At 41.4% G+C, this 27,602-nt stretch overlaps 1 protein-coding gene across 3 annotated transcripts in view; it reads right to left on the bottom strand.

Moving 5' to 3' along the window:
- Positions 1-22,760, bottom strand: part of fgfr1a (fibroblast growth factor receptor 1a) — a 43,178-nt gene extending 20,418 nt beyond the window's left edge. For 2 of the 3 annotated variants that reach the window (XM_079557421.1, XM_079557419.1), the window contains exons 1-4: positions 15,773-16,381; positions 9,263-9,440; positions 1,071-1,313; positions 773-862 (exon numbers count right to left, since the gene is read on the bottom strand). In XM_079557421.1, the coding sequence (XP_079413547.1) occupies positions 773-862; positions 1,071-1,313; positions 9,263-9,413 (484 nt within the window). In that variant the 5' untranslated portion in view covers positions 9,414-9,440; positions 15,773-16,381. Of the gene's footprint in view, positions 1-772; positions 863-1,070; positions 1,314-9,262; positions 9,441-15,772; positions 16,382-22,594 lie in introns of those variants that run through there. The other variant, XM_079557420.1, reaches the window with a different exon arrangement.
- Positions 22,761-27,602: the final 4,842 nt, after the last annotated feature.

A 27,602-nucleotide genomic window follows, 5' to 3' on the forward strand; every position in this document is an offset into this window, starting at 1 on the left:
AAGACGGTGATTAGACTCGTGCAAACAAACTTTATTGGCCCCTAAGTCATGGTCACAAGTAATGTTTTGGAACAATAGGAAGTGGTGTAAAGGTCAGCTTGCCTGCCACACTCTGCACTCCTTTCTGTGGTCTGAACCGCAAGAGGGCACAGGTGCTGAGGTCTGAGTGACTGTACTAAACTGTTACTCACTAACGCACTTAAATATAGCCCGTCATCAGCTCTGATTCATAGTTAAATCACTTTCCCACTGGCCTCTAAGAGTAAGGCAGAAAACTGAATCACATGCTTAAATACTACAAACAAAACAGGAAGGACCAAATGCTACTGTTGCTTTATACACTGCCTGACCAAAGAGAATATTGTATTTTGTTGCACCGCCTTTAGCTTTGACTACAGCACGCATTCGCTTTTCTATTGTTTCAATAAGCTTCTGCGATGTCAAACATCCCAGTGCTACACTCTCCCAACACATCCAAAAGATCTGGACACTGTGGTGGCCAATCCATGTGTGAAAACGATGTCTCATGCTCCCTGAAGCACTCTCTCACAATGTCAGCCTGATGAATCCTGTCATTGCCATCAGGGAAGACAAAATCCATTGATGGAATAAACTGGTCATTCAGGATGTTCAGCGGATCTCAGTCTTTGGGCACATAATGTTGCTCAATCTAGACCTGACCAACAACCCAGACCATAGCAGTTAAATCCAGCTGGCAACTTGTTTTTGGTCAAGGAGTGTATAAATACTCCAATAAAAAAAGCACACTTACGCATCTTCTTTTGACTGCCCAGTAACTTTGCCTCCTCTGATGAAGACTCCTCATCTTCATCGTCATCTTCAGAAGAAGCCATGGTCTCAACTGCAATAAAACAAGTTGCTGTGATATATACACTGATAATGTTCCCAGATTAAACACACATCTTGACCACAGAGACGAGTAAAGCACAAACATCCGGTGTATGTACAAAAAGTGTGAATGTTGAATGAACTGCCTGTGATTGTGGATGTGTGAGTGGTTGCTTGATGTAAATGTATATTTTTTAAACAGGTTCTTTGTCTTTTCTCACCCGTGACATTAAAGTAAAGGCTGTGGTTTCCAAAAGTGGTGCAGGTATAGATCCCCGAGTCGGTCAGCTCCAGCGTCTCGATCTCCAGCTTCCCCTTCCGGATGTGTGAGTGTTCTCCGTCCAACACCGGCGCATTGTCTTTGGTCCAGTTCACAGCGTGGTCCGAGTCCTTTGTGGAGCAGCTCAGGATGAGGGGATCCCCCAGAAACAGGGTGTACGGTTCAATTTGTGGCTCTACCGGGACTGAAAGAAATTGAAAAATAACAATTATTCAAAGGTTGGAAAAGGGCAGAGGGGATTTGAATATGTAGAGGTCTAAAGTACATGGTTATCAGCTTATAGATATCTTCAAGGATTGTTTTACAAGGCTATACTGTTGCCATCAACACAAAACATGCTCTCAATGACCAGCTCGACACAGAAAGTGCTATTTTTGTAGTGGATAATCAAAGAATGGACCTGGATGAGGACTTGTCATGTTTAACTCTCAATTCCACTGACTTTAGTCGACATCTCCATGGAGACAAGCTGGAGACGTACCCACTCCCAGTAAAGCTATAATCATGTTTTAGCAGAGGTGAGCCGCTCAGAGCAAAAGCTCATGTATGGTTTGTTTATTGGGTAAAATCTTTAAGTCTCTGGCACAAAAAATGTAAAGAACTAAAATTCTTTACAGATCATAAGAGGCAAATTGAAATAAAATGTCAAAGTTAAATAGGTCTGAGCACCAATTTCTTCCCTATAGTAATAATGAACCACAGTGCTTTGCCGGTCTTCCAGTATTGAGATTTTGTTATTTCTGATTTATTTCAATGAAACACCTTTCTTTGCTCATATAATTCATTTTCATCGTGGTGAAAATCGGCCACAAGTTGATCGATTTAATACATTTTATTTATGTTATGTTTTTTTGTTTTGGAATCTACTGTTTTTTGTCTTTCAAATGTCTGAAGTCTGAATAAATCAGCCCTATGCCCCTCATACAACGCCCCCTGCTGTCACAGTTCAACAATGACACATTTTAGAAGCATCAGACACAGAATTATAAACAAAAATATCAGCGATGCAGATCGGCATCAGCCTGGGAAAAACCCACATCGGGTGACCTCTATTAGATATATTTCTATATATTTCTATGATTGAAGAGATTAAAAAAACAAAAAAACAAACATACATCAGGTTAAATTACTTAAAATATTTGCCTATTTATCAGTCATCGTCCATTCCAACCCTCTCAAAAATCTACCCGCCTGTGTTACCTCGCCTGTAGAGCTGGGCAAAAAAATCTATTTGAAATAAAAAATGTAGTTGTAAAGTCAAATTGATTCATACAGGGATTGCCTTTGCTATTTTGTCAGCAGTTTTTTTTTGTTTTAGATGGAGGAAAAAACACCCAGCTCTACCCACCTGTAAATTAAACCTACTCCTAAATTAGTCAAAGCCTGTCGTGGGGCAGGGGAGCAAGAAGCTACTTTAGAAGAGACGCTGGAATTGGATTAAAGCAGAGAGGCGTCGCAGCCCGGGACACCTGAGCCCCCCCTGTGCCCAGTGACTACGTAGTTTACAGGGGGAGGGGGACGGTAACCCAATTTTGCTGACAACAACGTCCATCACAATAGCGCTGTTTGTCTGCGCACAAAGGCGGAGAGATCGCCACGGTCCGACTTATGTGGCATTCTTACTGTTGTATCACGCTCGCCGCTGCAACGGGTCCAAAAATAATCTCTGGCAGGATACGTTAACAAGTGATTTCATTTACAACTTCCTACAAGGCCTTTCCTGAACAAGCTGGAAAACTTCCTCATCATGACAGTCGGACATAAATCGAGCAAGGCCGTCTCCAAACACAAATTCATGCACAGATGGTTGGAAACAGAAAAGCTCATACTCAAAACAAGACATAGATTTGGTGTAATTGTATAAAATATAGCAAAATCTGGCAAGAAAAAAAGAGAACTCAAAAATGCAGTGCTATAACTGGTATGACTTGTGTGCAGATAAAAGAGCACACAAGTTGCATTTTCAGTTTTAGTGGCTTGGCGTTGCTTGTTTTTATTGAATTTTATGACAAGTTTAGTTGCTCTTGTGACATAGCAATCTATAACTGGTATATTACATTGAGCAGCTTTAAAGTAAATGATTTAAATAGAACCACACCTTGAATTTTAAGTATCGTAGTTTATAAATGCAAGACAATGGTGACTGCACATGTAATCCTAAATTCCATATATGCTACATTTCTAAAAGGTATTTTAAGACTCTCACTGGATTATAATTCCTCAATATGTCCACAACCAGTGTACTTAATATCTACCAGATTTACTGTAGGGGCGCTGAGAAAGCTCAGTTTGAATATACTGTACCGTGCATATCAATAGTAAGCACGCTATCAGGGAGACATTTGTTTGACCTCGCACTTCCTCTGTACAGGAAGCATACCCATACAGCGCTTCAACTTTATGTCAACATCAGCAAACCTGGAGAGTAATCCCTCCCAGCGTCCCAACAAAAGGCTCCCAAACAATTAGAGGGTTGAGTGTCAACTGAGCATGTGCAGGAATGAGTGAAGCTTTGAACAACCAACTATAGGCGAAAGTTATTTTATGTTACATCCAATACAGAGGGGGGCGGGTCACCGTGAAGTCATTGTCAGTATCAGACTTCAACATTATATTGGAGGAGTATTTCCTAAGCCCATTGTAAGTCCACTTTGGAGAGTGTCTCTACTGAGCATGTGCAGTGGGCTCGGGGCTTGCAGAGGCAGGTTCTGGTGCCAGTTGCTATGGTGACCCCACTTGGGCCTAGTAAAGGTATTTCCTGGATCACATATGTCTGACAGGGCTCCTAATCCCGGCAGGAAAAAGGGGCCAGGGGGTAGGATCAACTTTCTCCTCCAAAACAAACTGAACATGGGGAAGCAGCAGAAATGTTTGAGTAGCTTTAGCAGATAGTGGATACATCCGATCTGGACTCAAGGCAAGGTCGATTGCCTCAATCTCAAAGTACCTTGAGATTGAGGCAAATGCCACAGATAAGGCAGAGTCAACATCCGAGTTATAAAGATGAAGACGTCGTAATAAAATATCATAAAAAGAGTTTTCTTTTTCTTGCTGGGCCAACACACTCTTGAAAATGACAATTAGAAAGGTTGCACTTTGAAAATTTAAAGCAGAACTAAGTAACTCATGCCCCTACAGGCCATTAGCACCACTGCAGGTCGTAGCATGTTGCGGTTTTTTAATCATTAATTGTCCGTGAGAGTAAATACTACACTGACAGAAAAGACAAAGCGAGAGGGATATTGCACATCCAATTACACAATGGAGATAATTTTGTCTCTCGAACTTGGCTGTAAATACTGCTAAAGTGACGCTAGCCCGCAGTTAGCTTTGCCCGTTCTCTTCTTCGTGATTCCATTAGTGTGTATTGCACCTCTGGCTCGGTGTAGGGAAAGTTGCAAGTGTGGTTTTCTGGCCAGAGACGCCAGGCGGAGATGAAAGACCCCTCAATCATCCCATTAACACTTGTATTACCCCCAAAGGGACTACGAAAAGGATTTATTAAGGTTGCTTAGTTACTTCTTTAAGACCCACAATTATATATACAGCAGCATATCCTTAGCAACCAACAAAACATCCAGTCTCCATCTTCCTATGTTTGAAATCTGCTAACCTTGTAACAAGCATGTTCTGAAAATGATAAAAAATGAGCAACACATGACTTGCAGCATAATAACAGCAAAGCAGATGACCATCATTTATTCTGCACAACAAGTCAACACTACCGACTCCAAGTCTGGATCATTTGAGGTAATTGAATCATAGTTAAACCCTTTGATAAATAATGAAAATCCACACGCTCGAGGAGTCAAATGCCTAGCTGTGGGGAAAGTCATAATGGACAAAACATTTGTACAAAAATCCAAAACATGCCTCTTTTTATATTTATTTTGTAAACTCTTCTTTTGAGGCACGAGCCAAGTTTCCTACATGAGAAAACTTTCATGTGCGTTAATCCGGGTGCTTCACTGATTGGATTAAAATGGATTAGGTGCCATATTTGGAAAGAGGAGGCCGACTGTAAAAGACCTCCCCTGCTTTCTTCTATAAACCTGATTGACACGGTCCGAAATCAGACTAACGACATGAACTTTGAGAGAACTTTCCTAAAATTGGAGAAGTTTTGAGCTAAAAGTCAAAGGGGGGAAAGGGCTTGGCGCCAGTCATTGGAACCTACTATGAGAACAAGATAGGAAGCAATATGCTGCATGAATGACTTTAGGGATTTCCTGGAAGCACGGCAGTGATGGTTGAATGCAGTGGGTCCGGACGGCCGAGGCCTTTCCCCTGTACCACACTGAAAAAACATTGGCACGTTCCCTTTGCTAATTTGACCAGCGCAGAGTGAGTAGAGGTGGGAGACGCATGAAGAGCATTGATAAGAAACAAAAGCAGAGACTAGCAGGAAGCCAGAGAGAGGGGGGGGGGACAAAGGCTATTAGCAAAAACCCCATAAGTATACCAGGCCACTGTCTGCGCTGAAAGCTCTGCAGCGTGGCCTTTTCACTTTTAAATGAGACTCAATCACCATAAATTAGCACTTTGGAGCGACGTGGAAAAATGGGCCGTGCTAATTTAGTTACAAAGATTTTTCTAATTAACAAAACTAATTGATTAAAGACTTAATTAAAAAGTTTAAGAAAAAAATTAATAGGAAAATCTTGGTTTGTAGTTTGTGGGAGGAGGGAGCATTAAATTCAAGTAAAATTTCTCGGGACAGTGGCAACTCAACTAGATGCAAGTAGAAAATTGAGCAATACAAAGAATCTGCAGTGCCGTCTGTGGAGGAACGACATCATAGTTTACAATGGAATAGGGCTGGGACGATCATAATACTCAGGGGCTGATCTGATGCATACTGTGATATATAGTAATTATGATAAGTAATATACTATATCTTAAACTCTTAACCTGAACCAAACTCATTTTCTCCTCTTCGGCATTACCCAAATCTAAAAGCTTCTTGAAAAAAAGCATAAAATCATCAAAAACGAGACATAAAACAAGGATGAAAACGCAAAAAAGTAGCAAAAAAAAAAACACAATAAAGTGAAAAGAAAAAGTCACAAAAACACAACCGTAAAGAGCCAAAAACGTGACAAAAAAGCTTTAAAAATACGACAAAAAAGTGACAACATGGTAGCAACACAAGGAAAAATCTTTGATCAGTCTTAGCTTTCAAATCAGGCGTTACACTGGCCTACACGCTGTAAGCTCCAGTCAAGAAATGTGTAACTTGTTTACCTTAAATCCTTTTCATAGTCCCTCTGGGGGTAATACAAGTGTTAATGGGATGATTGGGGGGTCTTTCCTCTCCCCCTGGTGTCTCTGTCCAGAAAACCACCCTTGCAACTTGACTGCCACCGAACTGGAGCCACCAATACACACTAATGGAATCATGAAGAAGAAGCTAACAGGCTAACGGGCAAAGCTAACTGCGGGCTAGCACCACTTAAACAGTGTTTACAGCCAAGTTTGAGTGAAAAAAATGATCTCCATTGTGTAATAGGACGAACAATATCCCTCTCTCCCTTCAGCTTTTCTGTCAGCGTAGTATTTACTCTCATGAATTAATAAGTAAAAAAATTGCAACTTGCTACAACGCATGGCCTCTAGGGGCAAGAGTTACTTAGTACTGCTTTAAGGTGGGGGTTAAGAGGTTATTAAAATGTGTAAAAAGAAAACGGTCATGTGTCCAAATTTCCTGAAGTGGTAAGATTGAAAAGTGCATTAACACAAAATGTAACAAAGTGCTGTGTAACTGTTACTGTTACTCCAAACACAAGCATTGAAAGTATCGTGATCCTAAAAGCCATTCTTATTCAAAAATATGCTTGTAAGGTTCATTAAAACCAATGAACTGAATTTGTAGAGGATTTATTCTTTTTATAGTCACAACAAATAGCAATTCAAAGCAGCACGCAGAAACCCATTTGAATATCACTATTTTGCCTGCACCGAGACAAAAGGAATGCAGCCAAATGCTGGTGCTGTGATTGTTTGTGGACAGCTGAAGCCGTCCGTCAAACAGCGGGAAGCGGCGAAAGTGACCCGGGATTCCCAGGCAGCGAGGGAGCGAACGGGGGAGCGGCAGAGCATACACAGATAGTACCTGGCACATTTGGTGATTAGCAGCAGGGTGGGGTGTAAATGCTTCAACCAAGCAGACCCCCACCCCCACTAACCCACCTCTATGGAAATTTATGACCAAGAAGACAAACAGTCCCCCAAGAAACCCTATCCCGAGGCAGGAGGGGCGTCTTCTTTCCCCTTTTTCAAAAAAACAGACTAATTTATAGTTTCCCCGGCAGTTAACTCTACTCTCAGTGACAACAAATACCTTTTCATTACAAAAGGAGAGGAGCATGGGTGGACTCGAGGTAGCAGGCATGCCTTCGGGCGACACATGGGACCCATTTACTCCTCCCTGTCCCAGAGTTGGCTCCAGCACAGCTACGCTAAGTTTATTTTAGGGCTTAGGACCCAACCGAGACTCTCTTTCCTAATAACTCTAATTATAACGTGCAGGCTTTATCATATTCAGTGGCTGCGCTCGACTTCCGACTGTGGAGTGTAAACATCCCGACTCGCTGCCCACACGTCCAGCCGGCTATTACTCCGCTGGAACGCTTCCAACAGACACATTTTTAAGGATTTGGTTTCAGCGCCGCTTTCTCCTTTTCGGAGCTCGTCTCGCAGCCAGATCGGGAGGAGCGTTTTTTTTGTAGGGGAAAAGTATATGCTTGAAAGTATAGGAAAAACAAACATACTGCTTATAACAACAGGCATATTCAAACTTTAAAAGGCCACAATACACATCCTAACCCTTTGCTGGTAGCGGGACATTACCAGCTCGTCTCCATGGAGATAGAGTGGAGAACAGAAAAGCAAATGAACACATGAGGTGCACGTTTGATATGACTAGTATTGAACTGAACTGGTTTGTTTATCATTTGGAGTTTTTAATTATCCATTTAGAAAGTTCTGCAGTGCAGCTTTAACCTCTTAACCCCCGCCTGAACCAAGCACATTTTCTCCAGTTTGGCTTAACCTAAATCTAAAAGCTTCTTGAAAAAAAGTGTCAAAATAACAACAAAAATAAGACCAAAACGTGACATAAAAAGCCATAAAATGCAACAACAAACAAGCCACAAAGGAGTAACAGAAAAGTAGCAAAAAAGCAATGAAGAAAAAAAAAAGTCCAAAAAGTCACAATGGAGCAACACGAGAAAAAAGATCAGTTGAGATGAGTTTTGCAGGTCTTAGCGTTCAAATGAAGTGTTACACTGGCCTATAGGCTGTTTGCTTTTAGATTTGGGTAAAGCTGAACTGGAGAAAATGCACTTGGTTTACACAAGGGGTCTTGTTGAAACCACCATCAAGAGAAATCTTTATCAAATTCATTGCAGTGCTTTGAGGCACTGAATCAACAAAAGTGGACTTTTATAACATAAAAATATAAACACACAATGCCTGTGTTACCGCTGATGTTTGACAATATCAAAGATAAGTTTTAAGTTTTCATTAATTGAACAATATGCCTCAAAAATAATGACACTTGAGCTCTGGGAAACCATTAGCAACTTTCGGTGGTAAAATTATGTGGAAAAAAGCCATTCCTCGAAATCTGATCAGCAAAAATGTTCAAAAGCTTGAAGAGCGCCGAGAGCCTCCGTGGTGAATTTGTTGCACTTAACAAACATCAGACTGAGGAGAAAGGGGGAAGTGGGAACACGGACACTACAAAGAGCAGGCCTTGGTGTCCGTGTGGTCTGCAGTGTGTTAGGATTACATTCCTGCACAAGAACAAAGCTCTGATTATCACTGGTCTGCTTCTCGAGGCAACGGGCCAGATAAGACTGGCCCCAGTGAGTTCACTCGGAGACGGGACATTTAATAAAACTCCAACCACAGGAAAACAATCGAGCAACAAGTCATGAGAGTGCTCCCTTCCCAAGCCTTAAGAAATGACAGTCACACCATTACTGACTATTATATACAGTCAGATTACAATGATATGAGCTTAAATAATAAAAACTTATGCATGACCGAGAATCACACAACTGATCAAAAGTCAAAAAGGACAACTCAATATATATTACATACAATCCAGTACGCTATAATATGTCTTACCTTCATCGGTGCTGGCCAGTCGACAGTGCAAGTTCAGGAGTTGGGTGCATAAAACCAGGAGCAGGAGTAAACAGTGCCTTGTCAGCATCCTGAAGAAGGAGCTATGACTGGTGTCTTCTCTGCGACCGGATCTCCATTCAGACCTGGGCATCAGCAGCACCGCATGGGCACGGCTTCACTGCAAAAATGGGGAAATGTGCGTTACATTATGGAACAAGGCATGGGACAATAATGGCAACACGGACAGATCTTTATGTTTAATGTTGTGACATTGCTGGCGACTGTTTTTGGTCAGGCTGTGTAACTTTAATGAGCTTAATGTACTTTTAATAATGGTGTTTTCTTTTTTTTACTTTTACAAAACAATGATAAGAAAGTGCAGCAGGAACACACTGCTCAGTACTCTGGATAAAGACGTCTTGTTGTTTGGCTCTTGTGGTCTGAGGTCATTACGACAGTCTCCACAGAAGGTTCAAGTCCACTTTCCCAACTCGAGTGTCTGAAGGATGTTGCAGCAGCCTTCACTCCTGGGTCTGCGTCAACACTACAGCCAGCAACCCTCGGGGGAACATCTGTGGACTTCATCAGTACAAAACGGACAGGCACACTTGGTCCCGTCATCCCTCCAACGTCCTTTGAAGAATCTGTTACGCAATGCTTTCGTACGAGTGGTTTCCCAAACTGTGGTGCGGCTACTACGCACTGATGATGCATTGGGAGTTTATTTGAAGGTCTGAGTCAGTGCAGTCAGTGGCCGTTTTATCCATGCTTCAGTTGTGGGGAATTTGAAACAGACGTACTGCACATTAACAAAAGTGAATGTGTTCTGTTACCAAAACCCTCTAAAAAAAAAAAAAGACATGAACGATTAAGATGAGTTTATAAGCAAAGTTGATATTAGTGCGTATGTGACATTGTAGTGACCCAGCGGCTGCATGAGTGGTCACCATGGTACCTTAACTTAACTTGGTGGTCTCAACAACGCTCCAGGATCAATTGTTTTGTAGGTTTTCTGGTGAGAGGCTCCGTCAGCAGTGAAAACCTTCCAACATTTGATCCTGGAGCGTCCTAGAGATCACCGTGATCAAAATTAAAGGCGCCACGCTGACCACTCATACAGCCGCTGGGACACTACAAGGTCAAATACGCACAATATCAATAACCTTTTTTTTTTCCACATAAAAAGTTGCATTTAAAGGTCTACTTCCACAATTCACTTTAGGAGGGAAAAACAATTTCATTCCACAACCAGGAAAATATCAGCGGGAAACCTTTAATGTTGTAAAGCCTAAGTGAAGGAAGACTTCAGTGTTGAAATCAGATTTAGACTGCTTTTTGTGCCCATTTGATTCTGGCTGTGATTAGTTCTCTCTTGGACCAAATTTGAAGTACAGGCTTTAATTGAGTTTACTATATTTGACTTGGTTCTAGATCAAATCACTGTTTTGTCCTGGTGAAGAGTTTAATTCAAGATACATCATAGATCAGCTAGAGCCCCAATTAAGGTTCTGTAAGACTTCATTTAATCTGTTGAATATGGGACTTTCAAGGCCAGACATTTTCCTGCCAGTAGTTTTGAGAAAAGTTTGAGAAACACAGCATTAACCCATCATTTAAGACTAATCTGTCACCATGCAGTTGCAGCCCAAAATGGACCCCTCAGAGACCATTTACTCCCCAGCGCTGTCAAGAGCTGTCAAGCAAAAGCTTTTCATTTTGACTTTCAAGGCAGCAATATCCCAGTCCCGTTCATAACTACTGCCTCATATTTTGGTCAGAGAAACCCCAGCTCGGTCAGCCCTCCACACAGACTCGTGTTCAGAGGCAGCTGTGGTTTCCTTTAAGCGGTAATGGCTGCCAGGACTGTTCATCTCGAAAACATTCATTGCATGTGTTCCCTGCAAACCCAATTGAATTTCCCTTTCCAAGACCCTTTGCAGTGGTTCGTAGCAGCGGAGCGGGGGGGTCACAGACCGGAGGGGATCGAGCGAGCTTGGTCATCATCACCGCGCTCTGTAAGCCGTGAGTCAGAGTTTGGGACAGCTCCAAGAAGGCAGCTTGTGTTGCCAAATAGAAGGACCAAAGAAAGTCCGCTGCTCTGCGCCATGACAACCGTAGATAATTGGAAGAGGAAGTAGAGTCTTTAGAAGTATGACACTGCGCTCAGTCATCGAGCTCCCGAGGGATCAGGAGTTAAACATACTCAATGTCTTAGTGTCCGCACACAGAAAGCACTTCACAGACCAGACCCTCAAGCACAATCTGCGACGTCACAATAAAAAGTTCAACCAGTCATGTAAGTTGCCTCTTGAAGTACGCCTTTGTATTTTGTTTGCAGTTAGATTAAGGCAATGGTATTAGACACTGCTTAGTTAGCGAATGAATGTAAAAAATACATATACAATACAATAAATGTCAGTGTCACCGCAGAGGAAAGAATACAGTCAGCGAAATGAAAGTAAATAAAATACTAGAGAAAGGGAGAAGCGCAGGGAATCTGACACAAACCCGTCAGTCAGTAAGCAAATCCCTGCACGGTGCACACTGGGAAAAAAGTTGATACTCTGTGGGATTTTTAGCCATTTTTCTTGCTCATAGGAATCATATCCGTTTCATATACTCTGTGCCATTGAAATAAAATAAAAAAAGTGTCTGTTTTGTCTTTTTGTTTTGTTTGCCTACAAGCAGTGTTAAGCAATTTGCTCATTGACATACAGTGATCACTACTGCTGGATTATTTACCATCCCCATTCATCCAAACTTGGGACTGGGAAAGGAGCGCCGAAAGGAGACCACGGGGCAGCCAAATGAGTGTTTTTCTCATTTCATCTGGTCTAATTACAGTGTGTACAGCTCACAGAACAGCAGCCCAGTTTCCAGGTTTTTGGGTTGAAACGCTCATTAGTCACTCAACAGGAAATGGACTCAGCAGTTGTAACTAACGGAGGATTGAAAGCTGCCAGTGTTCGAACCCCTTCAAGTATTCAGCCTTACTCATTAGGACTCTCTTAACCAGTGCTGACTAGGCTCAAGAGCTTTTGTAATTGTTCCATTTTCCACTATTTCAGACTCCAAACTCTCCAACATCTAATCTTCATTTTCAAATTTAGCGTCATTTTTCCATGATCTGGTTTCCCCCTGGTCTGGTCCCGTCACAAACATGAATTACTTCCTTCTTTTCTCACTCCAAATGCTACCTATATCTCGACATAAAGGCAGTCATTATTTTACAATATACGACACAATTATCACATAGTTTTTCTTTATGCCATGCGGCCCTAGTTAGGCCAGACAGCTGTACCAGACACTTTAGAGACTCCCTCATTATAACTACACAAAGGTAACAGGGCTAACCCATAACATGGCCTGCACAATAATTACTGTTCACTGCCATCCATGCATAACATTCCACAACTCCAGTCTGCAAGCCCCTTTGCTAAGTCTGTCCAGAATTTAGACCAGGCGCAGCATAAGCTTTAAATAGACCGGCCAAGACCAACATTTTGTGAGAAAACTAGTCAGATGTGGATAAGATACTCCAAGATGCTGGAATACATTACAGAGAGGACAAGGCCGAGTCAAACTTGCAAGTCAGAGATGTTTATATCTGGCTGAATACGTAAAATAGGGGAGAGCAGGGTGGGTTGGGTCATGTGGAGGGTTTGGTCTTGCAGTGTTTTAGAGCTAATAAGAGAGAACAGGCTAAAAAATGAGACTCCACCAATGGCCACTTTTAAATCCCACCTAAAAAGATGATGATTTTTAGAAAGATTAATATACAAATCAGAGACCAAATATGCAATAAACGTACCAGTAAGACATATATGTGATGCAGAAAACTTGCAGAAATGGGTGCTTTACTTGAGCTTTTGCTTTTTTTGAGAATAAAGAAAATCAGGCCTCCACCATGCAAACTACCCCTGATTTAAAGGCATCTTACTTATTATTCTGGAGAGTGTGCATACCTAGTATCTTGGCAAAATGCTGAATGCCTTGGCAGCAAATGTCTTATGTGATCCAACCCACCCTGCTCTCCCCCACACCCCAATGTGGGTGGAGTTAGAAAGTGAGTATCGTAGATTCAAAACAAAATGTAGGCATTCTTCATTACAAAAAGTAATTTAATACAGTTAAGCAGTGTTTCCCAACCAGGGGTACTTGAGCACTTAGCAAGGGGTACTTGGGAGGGTGAAACTATATATGTATGTATGTATGTATGTATGTATGTATGTATGTATGTATGTATGTATGTATGTATGTATGTATGTATGTATGTATGTATGTATGTATGTATGTATGTATGTATGTATGCATGTATGTAACCGTATTTTCCAGACGATAAGTCACACTTTTTTTCACAGTTTGGCTGGAGGTGCAACTTATACTCAGGTGCGATTTATATATCAAAATATATAATTTCACATTTGTTATTTTCACACTGGCAGCCTGAGGGTGCTCTAGGCTTGTGTACCAGTATCTGATACTCCTGTATGGTTATATAAAGACAAATAAAGCACTGGCGACAAACGGAGGTTAGTCTTACTGCAATGAAGAAAACAAAAAAAAGCTAATCGTGGGCTGAAAGCTAAAAGCTCAAAGCTGGAGGAATGAGTTCGCAAATGGGTGATTGAACAACGTGCTGCCGGGAAAAGCTTGCGGTTGCCAGGACTGGTGCGACTTATAGTTTGGAAAATATGGTATTCTTTTTCAAATACATTTTCATTTGTATGATGTCTTTCAGTAAAAGGTTTAAATTTGAGAGTATTTAGCTTAATTTTGAATACAACACACTACTTCTTACTATTAGATCTGAGTTTAGGTGATCACTTTGTAAAACATTAGGCAGGATCCTCGACGTAGGGGATACTACTCGGGGTTCAAATAAGCCACTAAAGGGGTAAGCAAGACAAGGTTGGGATCCACTGCAGTTAAGAACCATGTGCCTATTTTTACAATTGTAAGACAGTGTAGAGCATAAGTAACATGTAGTAAGTCCTTAAAGGCAACTATTTTAAACAAACGCCACTCCTTCCTTTATGTTTTAGAACAGATATGCCACAGGTTTAATGAGGGCTAGGCTCGAGAGAGACAATATTACTCAAGTAGAAGTCTCCATTTGTTGAGGCTATAGGATATTTTCACAAAAACAAACAGCACTTCCCCCCCCCCCCCTACTTTTCCACAGAATGGCTGTTTTTCCAAAGGCATCAGGTGTCTTCACATTACACCTTAGTGCAAAAAACAATTAATGTCAAGTGAGCTGACACTATACCATTTGGTTGACACCCCGATCCCATTCTGTGCGAAAACAAAAAGCAGTGTGTGTGTGTGTTTTTCCCAAGAGGCTAATGCAGAAACAGCACTGACTGAGGATGTTTGTAAGGCATCCAAAAGACATTAAACCGGGAATTTAATGGGGGTAAGTAATTGTACACAGGCACAAAAGCAGCTATAAACTGTCTGGGTGAGTAAGAAAACATGAGAAGGACTAAGCCATCCTCACACTTTTAGTAACAAGTGGACGTCCTTCTCTTTGTGAAAGGCTAAAACTAGCTATTGCCTAAAAGCTGGCTTCCATTGGTTAAAAGACGACTTTTTACCTCAGTGCTGAAATCTCTGGGGACATTGTGCTTGTCCATCTCAAAGCCTGTAGAGCCTTTACATAATATTACATTGCCTCATGCGAAAAGACTGTATGTAAACTCCACAGATGAAGGCTGTTATTGGAAGTGGACCACATAATCTATAGACAAACCCAATAATAGCAAACTTGCTTCAACCATGAGTTAATAGGGATAATGAAGATAAAGAAGATTTGATACTTTTGATGTTATACTGAAAAAACAAACGCATATGACACAATTGTTTTGGTTCATTAATTCAAACTGGGATTTACATATTGGAAAATCCCTCAAAATCTTAGGTACAAGAAGATGTGGTGTCTGTGGAGTTTAAGTGTGGGGAAAAAACATTGAAGTTGCAATTTCCCATATAAAAAAATACAGAGAAGCACTGAATTACATTTAAAGAGTAGATATTTATTGGTTACCCTGTGTAAGCTTATACAGTATGCTGTGAAGCCAAACTGATCCAATACGAAATTTGAAATGAGAAAAAAAAGCTTTGCCTGCATTGCCTCTTAATGCTATAAGCAACAGCTTCCATAGATTGAACTTGAAAGAATAAAAAAGCCTATGTCCTAATTGCTCTTAAGTATTTATTTACATGATTTGCCTAAAACCCCTTTAGTAATTCTGCGTCGAGCACTTTTTAGACTTCACTTTTCAGATGTGCCATGTACTTCAATGGAGGATTTGTTTCTTAGCTACAACGAGGCATCAAATCCAGAAATTAACACAATTTAAGAGGGCAAAACAACCAGGAAAGACACACACCACTAAGCACAAGTCACACAGATATAAAGACAAACACACTTATTAAAAAGCAGAAGGATCAAACGTGTTATTTTGGTCAGCACGGTCTACACAACGTGCGTAAAAATGGACTCACCTTGATTGTAGTGGCGCGGGGCTGAGGAACAAACACTCGATGCTGCTGATAAGGAAGAATCCAAAGCTGAGATTTAAACGTGGAACAAAAGAAAACTTCCCAAAAAGTTTTTGTATCCACTTTAAAAAAGGCACGCGTCGTTCACAGCACACACGTATATCCCCAAACCACCATAGTTTTTTAGCACATTTGTTCAGAAACTTGCGGTAAAGAAGAGAGTCCGCTCGCCTTCTCTGTTTCCCTCCGTACAATCCACAGACGGCCGCGCGTAAAAGAGAAATGTTGGATACGAGGAGTGATGTTGAGGGGGTTACGTATATGAGGTAATTTATCGTTTACTGGGATCAAACAAGTCCCAAAACGTGAGTGCGCGCAGGCTGAAGTGGATTGTCCGTCTGTCCTTTTATCCCAACTCGTTTCGCTCGCAAAAGTAAAAAGAAAAAAAAAAAGTCGGAAACTTTTCAACTCCTGTTTCAGCCGGAAAAAACAACAAAAAACGTACGGATTGTTGATTAGCAATAAATAAAAGCAGTACTATTCCTGTTCCGTGTTTTGGTCAGTGCTCGGGGATAAATGCAGTGAAACAGCAGAGAGTCAGGGCAACTCCAAACCTCCCCCTAAAAGCAGAAAAAATGCGCATCCCCGGGACATTTGTAAAGCCACGGTGGGGAGCGCAGGAGACTTCCGCTTAGAGCCTTCAGAGTAAAATGCAACAGGATATTGGAGGAAGAAGTAAAAAGATCAGTTCTGAACTGACGGACCATAGACATGTCCCAGGTCCTTATCAACCCAGAGGCGGGTAGAGAGTAACGTAAACAATGACTCAAGTAAAAGTAAAAAAAAAGTCCTTGGAGAAAATGTTGAGTAACTGAGTCAATGTTTGAGCGAAAAAGTCTGGTTTATTTTCAGTGTCGGCACAAACACAAAATCATGTGGAATTAGTGAGATTTCCAAAGAAAATTGCAATAAAATGCCATAAAAAAAACAGGATTCTAAATAACAAGGTGCACAGGACGAACCACATCTATTTTATGGATCAAAATGAAGCATTTGTTGCCTCAGAGGGGAACCTATTGTACATGTTATAGTGGTAGAGGAAACCTACGCAGACACAGGGGGAACATGCAAACTCCACACAGGGAAAAGGCCCTAGTTAGTTAGTTAATTTATTTTCTTCGGTCATTATGAACATTTAAATCCCATGTTTTCCAAATATCTTAGACATTGTACAATAAGAAACCACATACATTAAGAATTTAATCTAAATGATGCCTGACCACCCTGTCCAGGTGGGAATGCTGCCACGTGAAGTACAAAGTGTCGTGTGATAAAACTACACGAAGAAGTAAAAAAAATTTTTAAAGTAACTTAAAGTGCATCTGACACATTAGACGCAATTTTTGCTGAAACATATTTGACACAATTATATTTAAGATTTTATACCCAGCTTTCTTTAGTTTGGTCATTTTTGTGATGTTTATAGTTTCACTTCCTGATTGGACGCCGACAGGAAGTGACATAGAAGAGGGTAAACAATTTTAAACTGTTGCCATGCCGACCATGTTAATTAAATGAGAAATGAGTCAAACTGCTATGGACTGTTATATATAGGAAATAAAATATTTGATTATTATTTTATATTTTCCCCTGCATTTCTTCATTCAAATTGTTGCTTCACTGAAATAAAATTATTATGCAACTGATCTTATCCTTCTAAATAAGTCATATTTTCAAAAGCAATAAAACCTGTCATATACACTTTATGTACATGTATGTGAGAAAATGTACCTAACACAAGGTCAAATAATGCTTCTATTACTTGTTGCTATTGCAGCTTTTCATTAAAGGTTGAGGTGAGGATGGGTCCTGAAAGCTCCAGTTGGGAAACCACTGATAGATAAAAGACGACGTAAACAAAAGACACAAACACCATAATCAAGTCAAAGCCTTACTTCCTTATTTCAGTAAGTCAATTGAGAGCTAATTCTCAATAACAATGACGACGTGGCCAAGGTGTATTAGTACATGAAATATGACCATACCAGGTCAAAACTCGGTGAATCAGGCCTAAGTGGAGAGTAATACAGAAATAAATGATTCCTCAAGAACTTTAAGGTTAAGGTGTACTTTAGTTTTTTTTTGTTTGTTGCCAGAAGTAACCCAAAGGATGACACCTTAACAACGCCGTCTTTCACTTTTCACTCTTTTAAAGCAATGATAGATTTGCAGAGGAGCCCGTGTACCCCCAACTGAGAAACACTTGTCTGACTTATTCCCTTTGGCTTTAACTGGAGCCTAATCAACCCTCTCCACGATTACTGTCTATAAATTTTTCTGTGTGTGTGTCCTGCTGGAGGGGATACGGCGCAAGTGCTCTGTAGAACTTCCAAAAACATTAAATAGGAATTTAATGAGTTTAAGTAATTGCACGCAGACACAAAATCGGCTATAAACGCTCAGTGTGGCCACAACTCGCAAACAAGAATAAATTAACTCAATGTGTACTCAAAAAACCTCTCATCATATGTGCTCACTTTTACCTAAGCCCGAAACCAGAAAATGAAATATCCACATACTGTCAGTCTCAATGATCAGCAAAACTATGACCTAGAGAAGTCTCTTTTATTTTGAAGGTCTCATGTGCTCTTCAGGTGGCAGTCGGAAAATTGTCATGTGCCTTAGAGCAGGGGTTGGCAAACTTTTCAGGCTGTGACCCTTAAGATCCCTCAATCAACAACTCCAGACCCCTTCTGTAAGACGTAATAAGCAGGTATAACGATTTAAGGTGCAAAACATTTCAAATCTGGTTTAATGATGTTAGGTTACTCAATGTAGTAGGGCAGCTCCATCAACTTGCTCAAAATACTAAAAGCAGCCACAGCTTTCAGTATAAAACATTAAAATTGTCCAAATCTTCAAAATGCATTACTTGAACCTACAAATACACAAAATGCCTCAGTAGAAAAGCTAAAGCAGAGTATGTCAGCTGAAATGATGCACAGGATGAAAATCACAGGCAGTGGACAGTTCTATTCTGTATTATTTCTACAAAATGCAAAATGTGCCAACTGGAAAACACGTGTGTGCATTTGATCAAGGAAAATGTGTTTTCTCTGGGGCAGATTTGAGATAAGCCAAATTGTTTTATGAACAAAAGCCTCCAGTTTTCATCAACTTCTGTGCTCAAAGCGGCGATAAAACAGCTTTATTGTCCTGGCATAAACATCATATTCTGGCAGCATTTCAAAGTGACTCAGACATTCAAATGTGGGACTCGTGGATCAAACGCATTTCTAACATGTGAGGACCTCACGCGGGCTTTGATTCCTGTCAAAAATGTAACATGGTTGACGACGAGGCTGTTGAGACATATGAATCGCAGCTTCACAGTGAGATTAAGGACTGGTACAAAGAAACAAATTTGTGCCACAGGCGGCGTCATCTGCCCTCTGTAACGCTGTCGCTGTGTGCGGTGTATGGTTTAGCTTCATATTATGTCTTTTCTTTACCTCTGAACCACATGAGATCCAAAACCACACTGTTCCAAAAACACTAATATATAATAACTAGAGGTCGACCGATATGGGTTTTTCTAAAGCGATGCAGATTTTGGGGGATTTTTATTTGCCAATACTGTTACCGCCGATATTTTAGGCTGTAATGTTTTTTCCAAATGTCTCGTCTATAATCCCGTGTAAACTGTTGAACTGCAACAGCAAGGGGAGCTTTATTAGGGGCATAGAGCAGGTTCCAAAACAAAACAAAACTTAAGTCTCCATCTCTAAATATGATCCGAGGTGTACACATTTGTAACCGATTTTGATTAAAGTTTCTCAGTTCTTCTGAGGCCGAGGAATTTTAAAGCTCTGACTGAGCGCTTTCCAATGCAAAGAACGGGAAATCTATATCGCTTTCGGTTCCAGAGGTATCGGCATTTATTGGCATTAGATTGGCCCGATATATCGGCCAGCCAATCAACTTCTATTCATAACATTCATTCTAATCATATTTCATCAAAGTCCTCTGCTTCAAGGAGCTTCTCCCACATGGACAAAGCACAGACCTGTTCCTTTGGCAGGGACTTTAAATGACATGAATTGGACGTTTTGATGATTTTAGACTATTATTTTCATTTTTATTTAATCACATTTTAGTTTTAGTCTCTAGACCAAATGACCCTAGATTAGACTCGGCCAAAAAAAATTCCAAACAGGACTAACACACAAGATATAAAAAGCATAGATTTCAGAAGCTTCCCTTAGATGTTTGAGAAATATATCCATTTAATATCTAATTTTCAATAGGTCCTATTCATTCATCCAGGTTTATGACTAGTGAAATATTGTTGTCTTACTAGAGTCACAGTTTGGAAAACATCATAAAAACACAAAGCTTCACAGCAAGAAGGTCATGGGTTCAATTTCCAGGCCAAGTGGAGCTGTTCTATAGAGTGTGCATGTTCTCCTGGGTGAGTTTCCCCTGGACACATCCTCATCCATCTGTCCATCTTCTTCCATTTATTCCAGGTTTCCTCATCAGCCCAAAACATACACAGCTATATGTGATTCAGATCAAGTTCCTTGCTCAAGGCTTGGAAGTGGATGCCCCGGCGCTGCAGTTCGGTCGATCAGTGCTCCTCACAGATTGACTTAATGGGTGAAATGCAGACAATAAAGAGCAGATCCAATTTAAAAATAGACATCCTTTGACTCAATCAAACTTTCAAATGGTCCCGACTTCAAAGAGCCACTCCAGACGCTGCCCCAGATGTCGATATCAACCACCACATACCAGAAACAGCCCAGTGTGTTTATAATAGTGAGAGTTAACTGTGCATGCGCCACCACCATCAGCCACATCTTACACCCATGGCATCACAACACACATCACAGAGGCTTTGAAGCAAGACGGGCGTCTATAAACCCCGCAGATAAAGAGTTGTTCTGGGAGTCGAGCCAGAGCAGAAGGTCGTGCAGACGTCATGAAAGTCTTTGCATGTGCCACATTTGTTTATTGTTTTCCGTAGATGATGAGTGATGTATTTAAATTGCATCTTAACAGGTAGAGTAGGAAAATGAAGAATACTACAGCGGTTTGCGTGCTTGTTAATAATCAGCCGATGTGAGACGATTGCATGCCACAGTAGCTAAAGTGACAGATTTATAAAGGTCGTACTCAGAGGTTAGACAAGTGCTTGACTGTATTAATTAACTGATTATTCATTGTGCCTAATCTAGGACAGCCAACCTGAACCTTCTACGACTATATTCTATTTGTAATTTACATCATTATGTCTGGTTAGAGAATAAAACATTTGCAATTGTGATAAAAAAAAAGGGTTGATTAAATAGAACATGCAACTAATGTGTCATTCAGTGTTGATGAGGTGCAGGAGAGAATCATTTTTGGACAGCGGCTGCTTTAGCAAGATACATTTTAAATGTTTAATTATTTTTTATTTTAAATAAACAATGTGCTGTGTGCCTAAAACTCTAAAGAAAGAAATGAGTTTATATTGAACTGCAATATGTACTCTTACTAGGGATGCATAAAAGAATTGGTAATCAAATATTGCAATATCTTTGGCAATAAATACAAATACAACATCAGGACTGAAATGGAACTATATTAAGAAACTCTTGACTAAAACTGAACTTTTGCATTTCTTTCAGTTACCATGTGTCACATGTATTAGGCGTTGTTAGAGTCCATAATGGTCTTTAAAAGTAAACAGCTGCTTATCAGCTAAACCTATTTGAGACCTACACATTTCTTCTTCTGAGACACTCAAGAGGCACCAAGAGCCCCTAAACCTGCAGCACAGTGGATACAGGAAACAAAAAAGGGACAAATAAGGAAGTATCCGGGCGAGACTCACAGCCAAGCCACACATGCTTGGCTAATGGACGTTCACTGGAGAATAAAACAGATCAAGTGCCAAGCTCGACCCAGAAGATGGTGGAAGACCATTGTGGGGCGGAGGGAGCTGCACAGGTGGACGGAGGAGGTGGGACTGGAGCTGACCAGTGCTGGACACCACGCTCTGAAACAGGGACAAACTCAGGAGGCGCTGCCTCGTTTCAGAGGATCAGAGGAGACTGAAGGCAGCTAGGTTTCCTCCTTCCTTCCTCGGCTTCCAAAAACATGTTGGTCATGTTGACCCACAGTGGCTGCGTGGCTCAGTCGCAGCGGCTCAGGACTAACACCCGAACACTACAATTGTGCAATGACAAATAAAGCACTTACTTAAAAACATTTTTTGTAAATCTCAGTCAGATGGAAGATCTCAGGGATTACTCAGGGATATACTGCGGCTTCTTGCAATGGCTTTTTCTACCTCTTCATATGTAGCAATGCACATTTTGTCCACTCTGGGCAGGAATAACTGCGTAATGGAACTTCTTCTCAATGTTACATTCGGGCAAATGCCACTTTTCCAGGAGACTTAAAATGCCACGTGTCAATTTGAGGTCGTCATTCAACACAGAAAACTTACCATTTTATTTTATGTTCCTCAAGGTGACTTTAAACTTTGGTTTTGGAGCACAGAGGCACCTGACGCAGCCCTGCAGCTCACGGTCCGTTTAAGACGAGATGGGGCGTCGATCCTCCCTCTGCTTTCATGGTAAGGAAATGTCCCGGACACTGTTAAAACCATATGCAAAGGGAAAACTGAAGCCAGCCCAAAGCCACACATCTGCATCTGAACAAATAGAGAGTCATGCAATGCCCAGAGTGAACAATGTGCTCCCGGGACGCTTTGCATGGTCATTTCCCTAGCAGCTTCTTCGTCACCCCAAAGTGCTGTATTATGGTGCTTACTTTTCATGTTTGCATTCCATTGTTCCCGGGCAAACTGCAAATATCCACCAATCACGACCAGGCAGAGCCGCCATCCGTCCGTCAACATCGCCCTGGTTTTGGAGGCCTCACGAGCCTCTCCTCCACAGCACCGCCGGTCTGCTCTCTCACATCGTTTGTCTATTGTCGGGGGACCTCGAAGGAAAAAAAGGGAAGATACATATTTTCCATATAGCAGCAATACAACTCAAAATAAAACATTAACTTGACCCTGGTTCTAGCCTCACTCTTGCCAATTCTCCACAGTTCATTTGCATTGCATTTTTCTGCTGCTTCTTCATCACTGTTCTATTACACTTGTACTAAATATATACCTTTTGCAGCCCGAATGTGGTTAAAACGACTCCTGCTGAGATGTTTTGATCATAATTTCAGCTTTATAGATATATTCAGAGGTCTAAACAACAATAACCTGTGGAAAAGTGCAGTATTTTACGCTCTGACAGATTCACTCATTATTTGGGCTGTAGCTTATACTCTCACAGGGTGTTAGCACATCGCGACATCATCCAGTAGCAAACCGCAGATATAGGTAATCATGTGTCATGGTTGGAGGTGGAGCACGGAAAATAAAACCCCAAAACGCAGGACTGCAACAAAAACAGGCAGTGTTTAATAACTGACGAAATCCAAAATAACTAAATCCAGAGATGACAAAATGGTGAAACAAAAACTCAAACAAACCGGGGCTGACATAGACAATGAACCGACAAGGACAAGGGAAAACAGAGGAGTCTAAATACACAAGGAACAGGGAACAGGTGAAACATTTTAGGGCGGGGCAGGCAATTAACACAAGGGAAAGGCAAAGCAAAACCACAGCGGACAGAACAGGCATGTCAAAATAAAACACAGGACTAGACCAAAGACAAGACAACATACTGAAACAGGACGACGGGGGAACCCGAATCATGACATAATGGGGTTGATTAGGACAAGACTGAAAATCTGTTTTGAGCCATTCATGTTATAAAACCTCTTTAATCAAACCTTGGAGGTATGCAGTAGTATGCAGTAGTAGAAGAGCACTGTTGATGAGAAAGTTAGAAGGATTCAGAAAGAGTTCTCAAAGCTGCTTGGATGAGAGCATCTGTAATCTTAAAACTTAGATCAAATGACATATTTACTTGCCTGGCAGACTAAGAGACAACACAGACAGGGGTCATAATGTACTCCCAGTATTTGCAGTAATAGTTGGCAGTACAGACTTTGCTAAACCCTTTACATTTACACACATGTTTACTTGTACTAGAGTTACTATTTTACGACTAACCACAGTCCTAGGAGCACCCAAGGCCCACGCTGACACGCTCCGGTCAGGCGTGACATCCCCTAACTTAAATAAGCAGCAGAAGACGGATTGTTACACCGGACACATATCTGTATAGCCGTCATCCATCCATCACCATTGCCCTCTTCTTGCACTGTGTCCCCTGAGTCTCCCCCTGTACACCACCCCCCGTCCCATTCTCGGACATGTCCCGGTGGCTTTCCGGCTCTTTATGCTGCTGCCTGTTGTCTGGAAGGGGGGACAGATTGAAGACCCCTTTTGTGGGTGCGTCAGAGCCCCGTCCCGAGCGGAGAGGACAGAGGAGCAACCTGCTGGGCTGTTGGAGAGGAGAGACAGGAATGCGCATATGAATGGGGCAGTGTGCTTTGTGCTGACAGAGGGACAGCGTGCATACGAGTCCGCACCATCTTGCTCAATTACACGTGTGGCCCGCTGTGGTGTAGCCTTCCCCGCTCATCGAAGCTGAATGGGAGTATTGTCAGCAGCTACAGTGATTGATTTTTAGTCTTAGGTACTGTATTCCTCCACGGGACATTGTATTGTTTTAACTGTTAATTAACAACTATGTTCATTCAATTAGTGCGATGCCGCCGACTCTTTGATGTGGCTGTGATGTAATGGACCGGTACATAAGTGTGTCCCGAATCAGTTACTATATTGAACTCGATGTATCAAAACACAGAAGATTGCTATAAGACATTTGTTGTTGTTATTTGTCATTTGTTATAGGACTGCCCCAAAGCCAGTGGTGCAGAGGTTCTCAAACTTTTCACATCTAGTACCTCCTCTTAAAATATGTGTCGCTCCAAATACTACCTAGGCCTAGATCAAGATCAAATCAGGGCTAAACATGAGTAATATAATACATTATTTTTTATATTAGGCACTTTTCTGGAGATGCATGGGGGGACATTCATCAAGACGAGTGCTGAATATTGAGTGCAAGCTAGACAATAGCAGACAGATAATTATGGGCATGTTGCACCTAATTTACCATTTGAAATCTTAATCCCAGGTAATCTGATACCATGTGTTTGTACTCTTAACTGTTTAGTTAAACATGTACAATAGGTTAATCCTCCAGCCAAGTGTTTCCCATTAGCCTGGCTTGACATGTGCAGATGGGTCCCCAGGCACCGGCCTACGCTGGCTGCCCACTGCTCCTACAGGTTGCCGCTACTGCTGAATTAAGGATCAGCAGAGAACGAATTTCCTTATATTAATTTCCTTAATACCTTAAAATTATACCTTAACTCCTGTTACAGTTTGTCTTTGTTTTTGTATCTGTCCCTATCAAATAAACCAAATAAATGAAATGTATGAGATAATGTGAGTAAGAGCAGGACCTCTTATCTCTCCGATGCCGTCAACACTTTCCCTTCAAGGCCAAGCCACGGAGCTAAACCAGATACGGACTGAGCACTGACTTTCAAATATAACAACTGCACACACATTAGAGTGCGGATCGGGCTGATTTTTTCTGTCCGAGCCCGGCCCTCGTCCGACAGAGCAGTGATCAAATCCGAACCGAGCCCGACAGGCATTAAGATATTTGTGTCCGAGTCAGATCGAGCCCGACACATTTAAAATCACAATATTTCCATAAGCCTAATGACACAGTAGGATACGATATTGTTTGTGTGGAAAAAGTCAGATTTTATCCATCAAAAGGCATTCGGAACGTCAACACAGATGAGCGGAGCACGCACGGCCACACGCACGCACGCACGTACGCGGAGCAACAGTTTTACCTGTGCGGTCACTACACGTGTTTCGTTGTCACAGCAGTTCACAACTTCTTAAAAGCATTACTGCGTGCGCACTGCGCAGTGCATAAGCGGGTTTAAATGCCGCATCTTCTATTTATTTATTTATTTAGTTTTTGACAAATGAACGCTTGCTATGCATGAAATGAAACAGACCCATTTTATTTTCATTTTTTATTATCGTGCTGATGTGTCCGAGTCCGACCCGAGCCCGAAAATAAGTTCTAAATATTTGTCCGAGTCTGACCGAGCCCGTCGGGTTCCGACGGGTCCCGTCGGACGTCGGACGGGTTGCAGCACTCTAACACACATACCCCTCCCTAACCGCGCCCTCGTCGTTCTGCATCTGCCTTAACATCTTTCCTCAGCCCCACCACGTTCGTCCTTCCTTTCTCCAAGAAAAAATTCCCTCACCTGCCCTGGTGTACTGTATATTTAACATGTCTTGATGTTTTTATGTAGGTGCTTTGCCTTAACTTAACCTGATTGTAGTTTCGCATATCTTCTTCTGAAAGGCGCATTGAGCTGCCATGTGTACGAAATGTGCGGTATAAATAAACATGCCTTGCCTAAGAAATGTTTAAATAAGAAACATGTAAATGACCAAGCTGCTTATCCACTTTTGCACATGCGAAACATTTTGCACTAGAGCAAACGTTTGGTAAACGACCTCAAAAGCTTTACACTGGATTATTCACTCCATACTTGATGGTTGTAAGCCTTTATTGTAGCCACAGCTGCCCTTCCACAGGTCAGCTTACAGATGAGAGGCTGCAAATCTGAACAATCAGCCCCCCAGCTTCTCCAAACCACTATCTCTCATCATATACATACATACTAGGCAAGGTGGGTGGAGAGTCTAATGCTGCAAAAGTCCGCACTTGCAGGAGCCGGGACTTGAACTGTCAACCTTCCAGTTATAAGATGGCCTGCACTACCATTTGAGCTGCTGCTGCCCAATTTAAATCTGAAATAGACTTACATTGGACTAAATTATGTCTAAACCAGAAAAATGCCAAACTATAACATAATGACATCATCTTTAACACACAAGCATTTAGGGTAAATATGGCTTCACTTTGAAACACATGAGTAGAGTCTGCAGGCAAAACTCATTTACAAAGACCTTCAATAGCTATGCAAATGGGCACTCCCAGAGAACTTTGCCCTTCAAATATGCTAGATATAGCTATTTGAATCATATGCAAGAGATATTTTACAGACTGACTTAGGCTGGAGGAGACCATTTTAAAAAGATTAGAATTTAACAAATACTGAAATCTAGAAGCTCCATTAATCGTCCAATGACTCATATGGTACCGTTTACGGGTTGTTTGTCTGTCAGTGCTTTTGAGAAGATTACATCTCCATAATCAATAAAAAGAAACTTAATCGTCCATGATAGTCTGGAAAATACTTCAGGCACAGCTGCAAAAATAAGACTTTCCCAGAATAACACAAAATCACAGCGCGGTCAACTGCTCTGTTTTAACAACTGCCATGATCACCCAATTAAAAATAATATTACTTTAATTATGATTGCTTGCATACTACAATGAAACTAGTTGAAACATCAAGCTCAGCTTAAAAAAAAAACACATTTGGGATAGTGCAACAAAAATGCTAAAAAAGTTCACTGGATGGGCAACTTCTACAGGTCATTTTAGTCTAGAAACAAAAGGAAAACACTCTACTTATTAGTAGGTAAGTAAGTGCTTACCTACAAGCATACAACAAAATAGTGTTCAGGTGTCTAACGCTGCGACTGAGCTGCACCACCACTGGATAACTAACCTGACTGGAGGAAACCTGGTTGGCTGCCTTCAGTCTCCTCTGATCCTCTGAAATGGTGCACCACCTCCTGGGTTTGCCCCTGTTTCAGAGCGTGGTGTCCAGCACTGGTCAGCTTCAC

This window comes from Gobius niger, assembly GCF_951799975.1.
Source record: "Gobius niger genome assembly, chromosome: 1".
Lineage (NCBI taxonomy): Eukaryota > Metazoa > Chordata > Actinopteri > Gobiiformes > Gobiidae > Gobius > Gobius niger.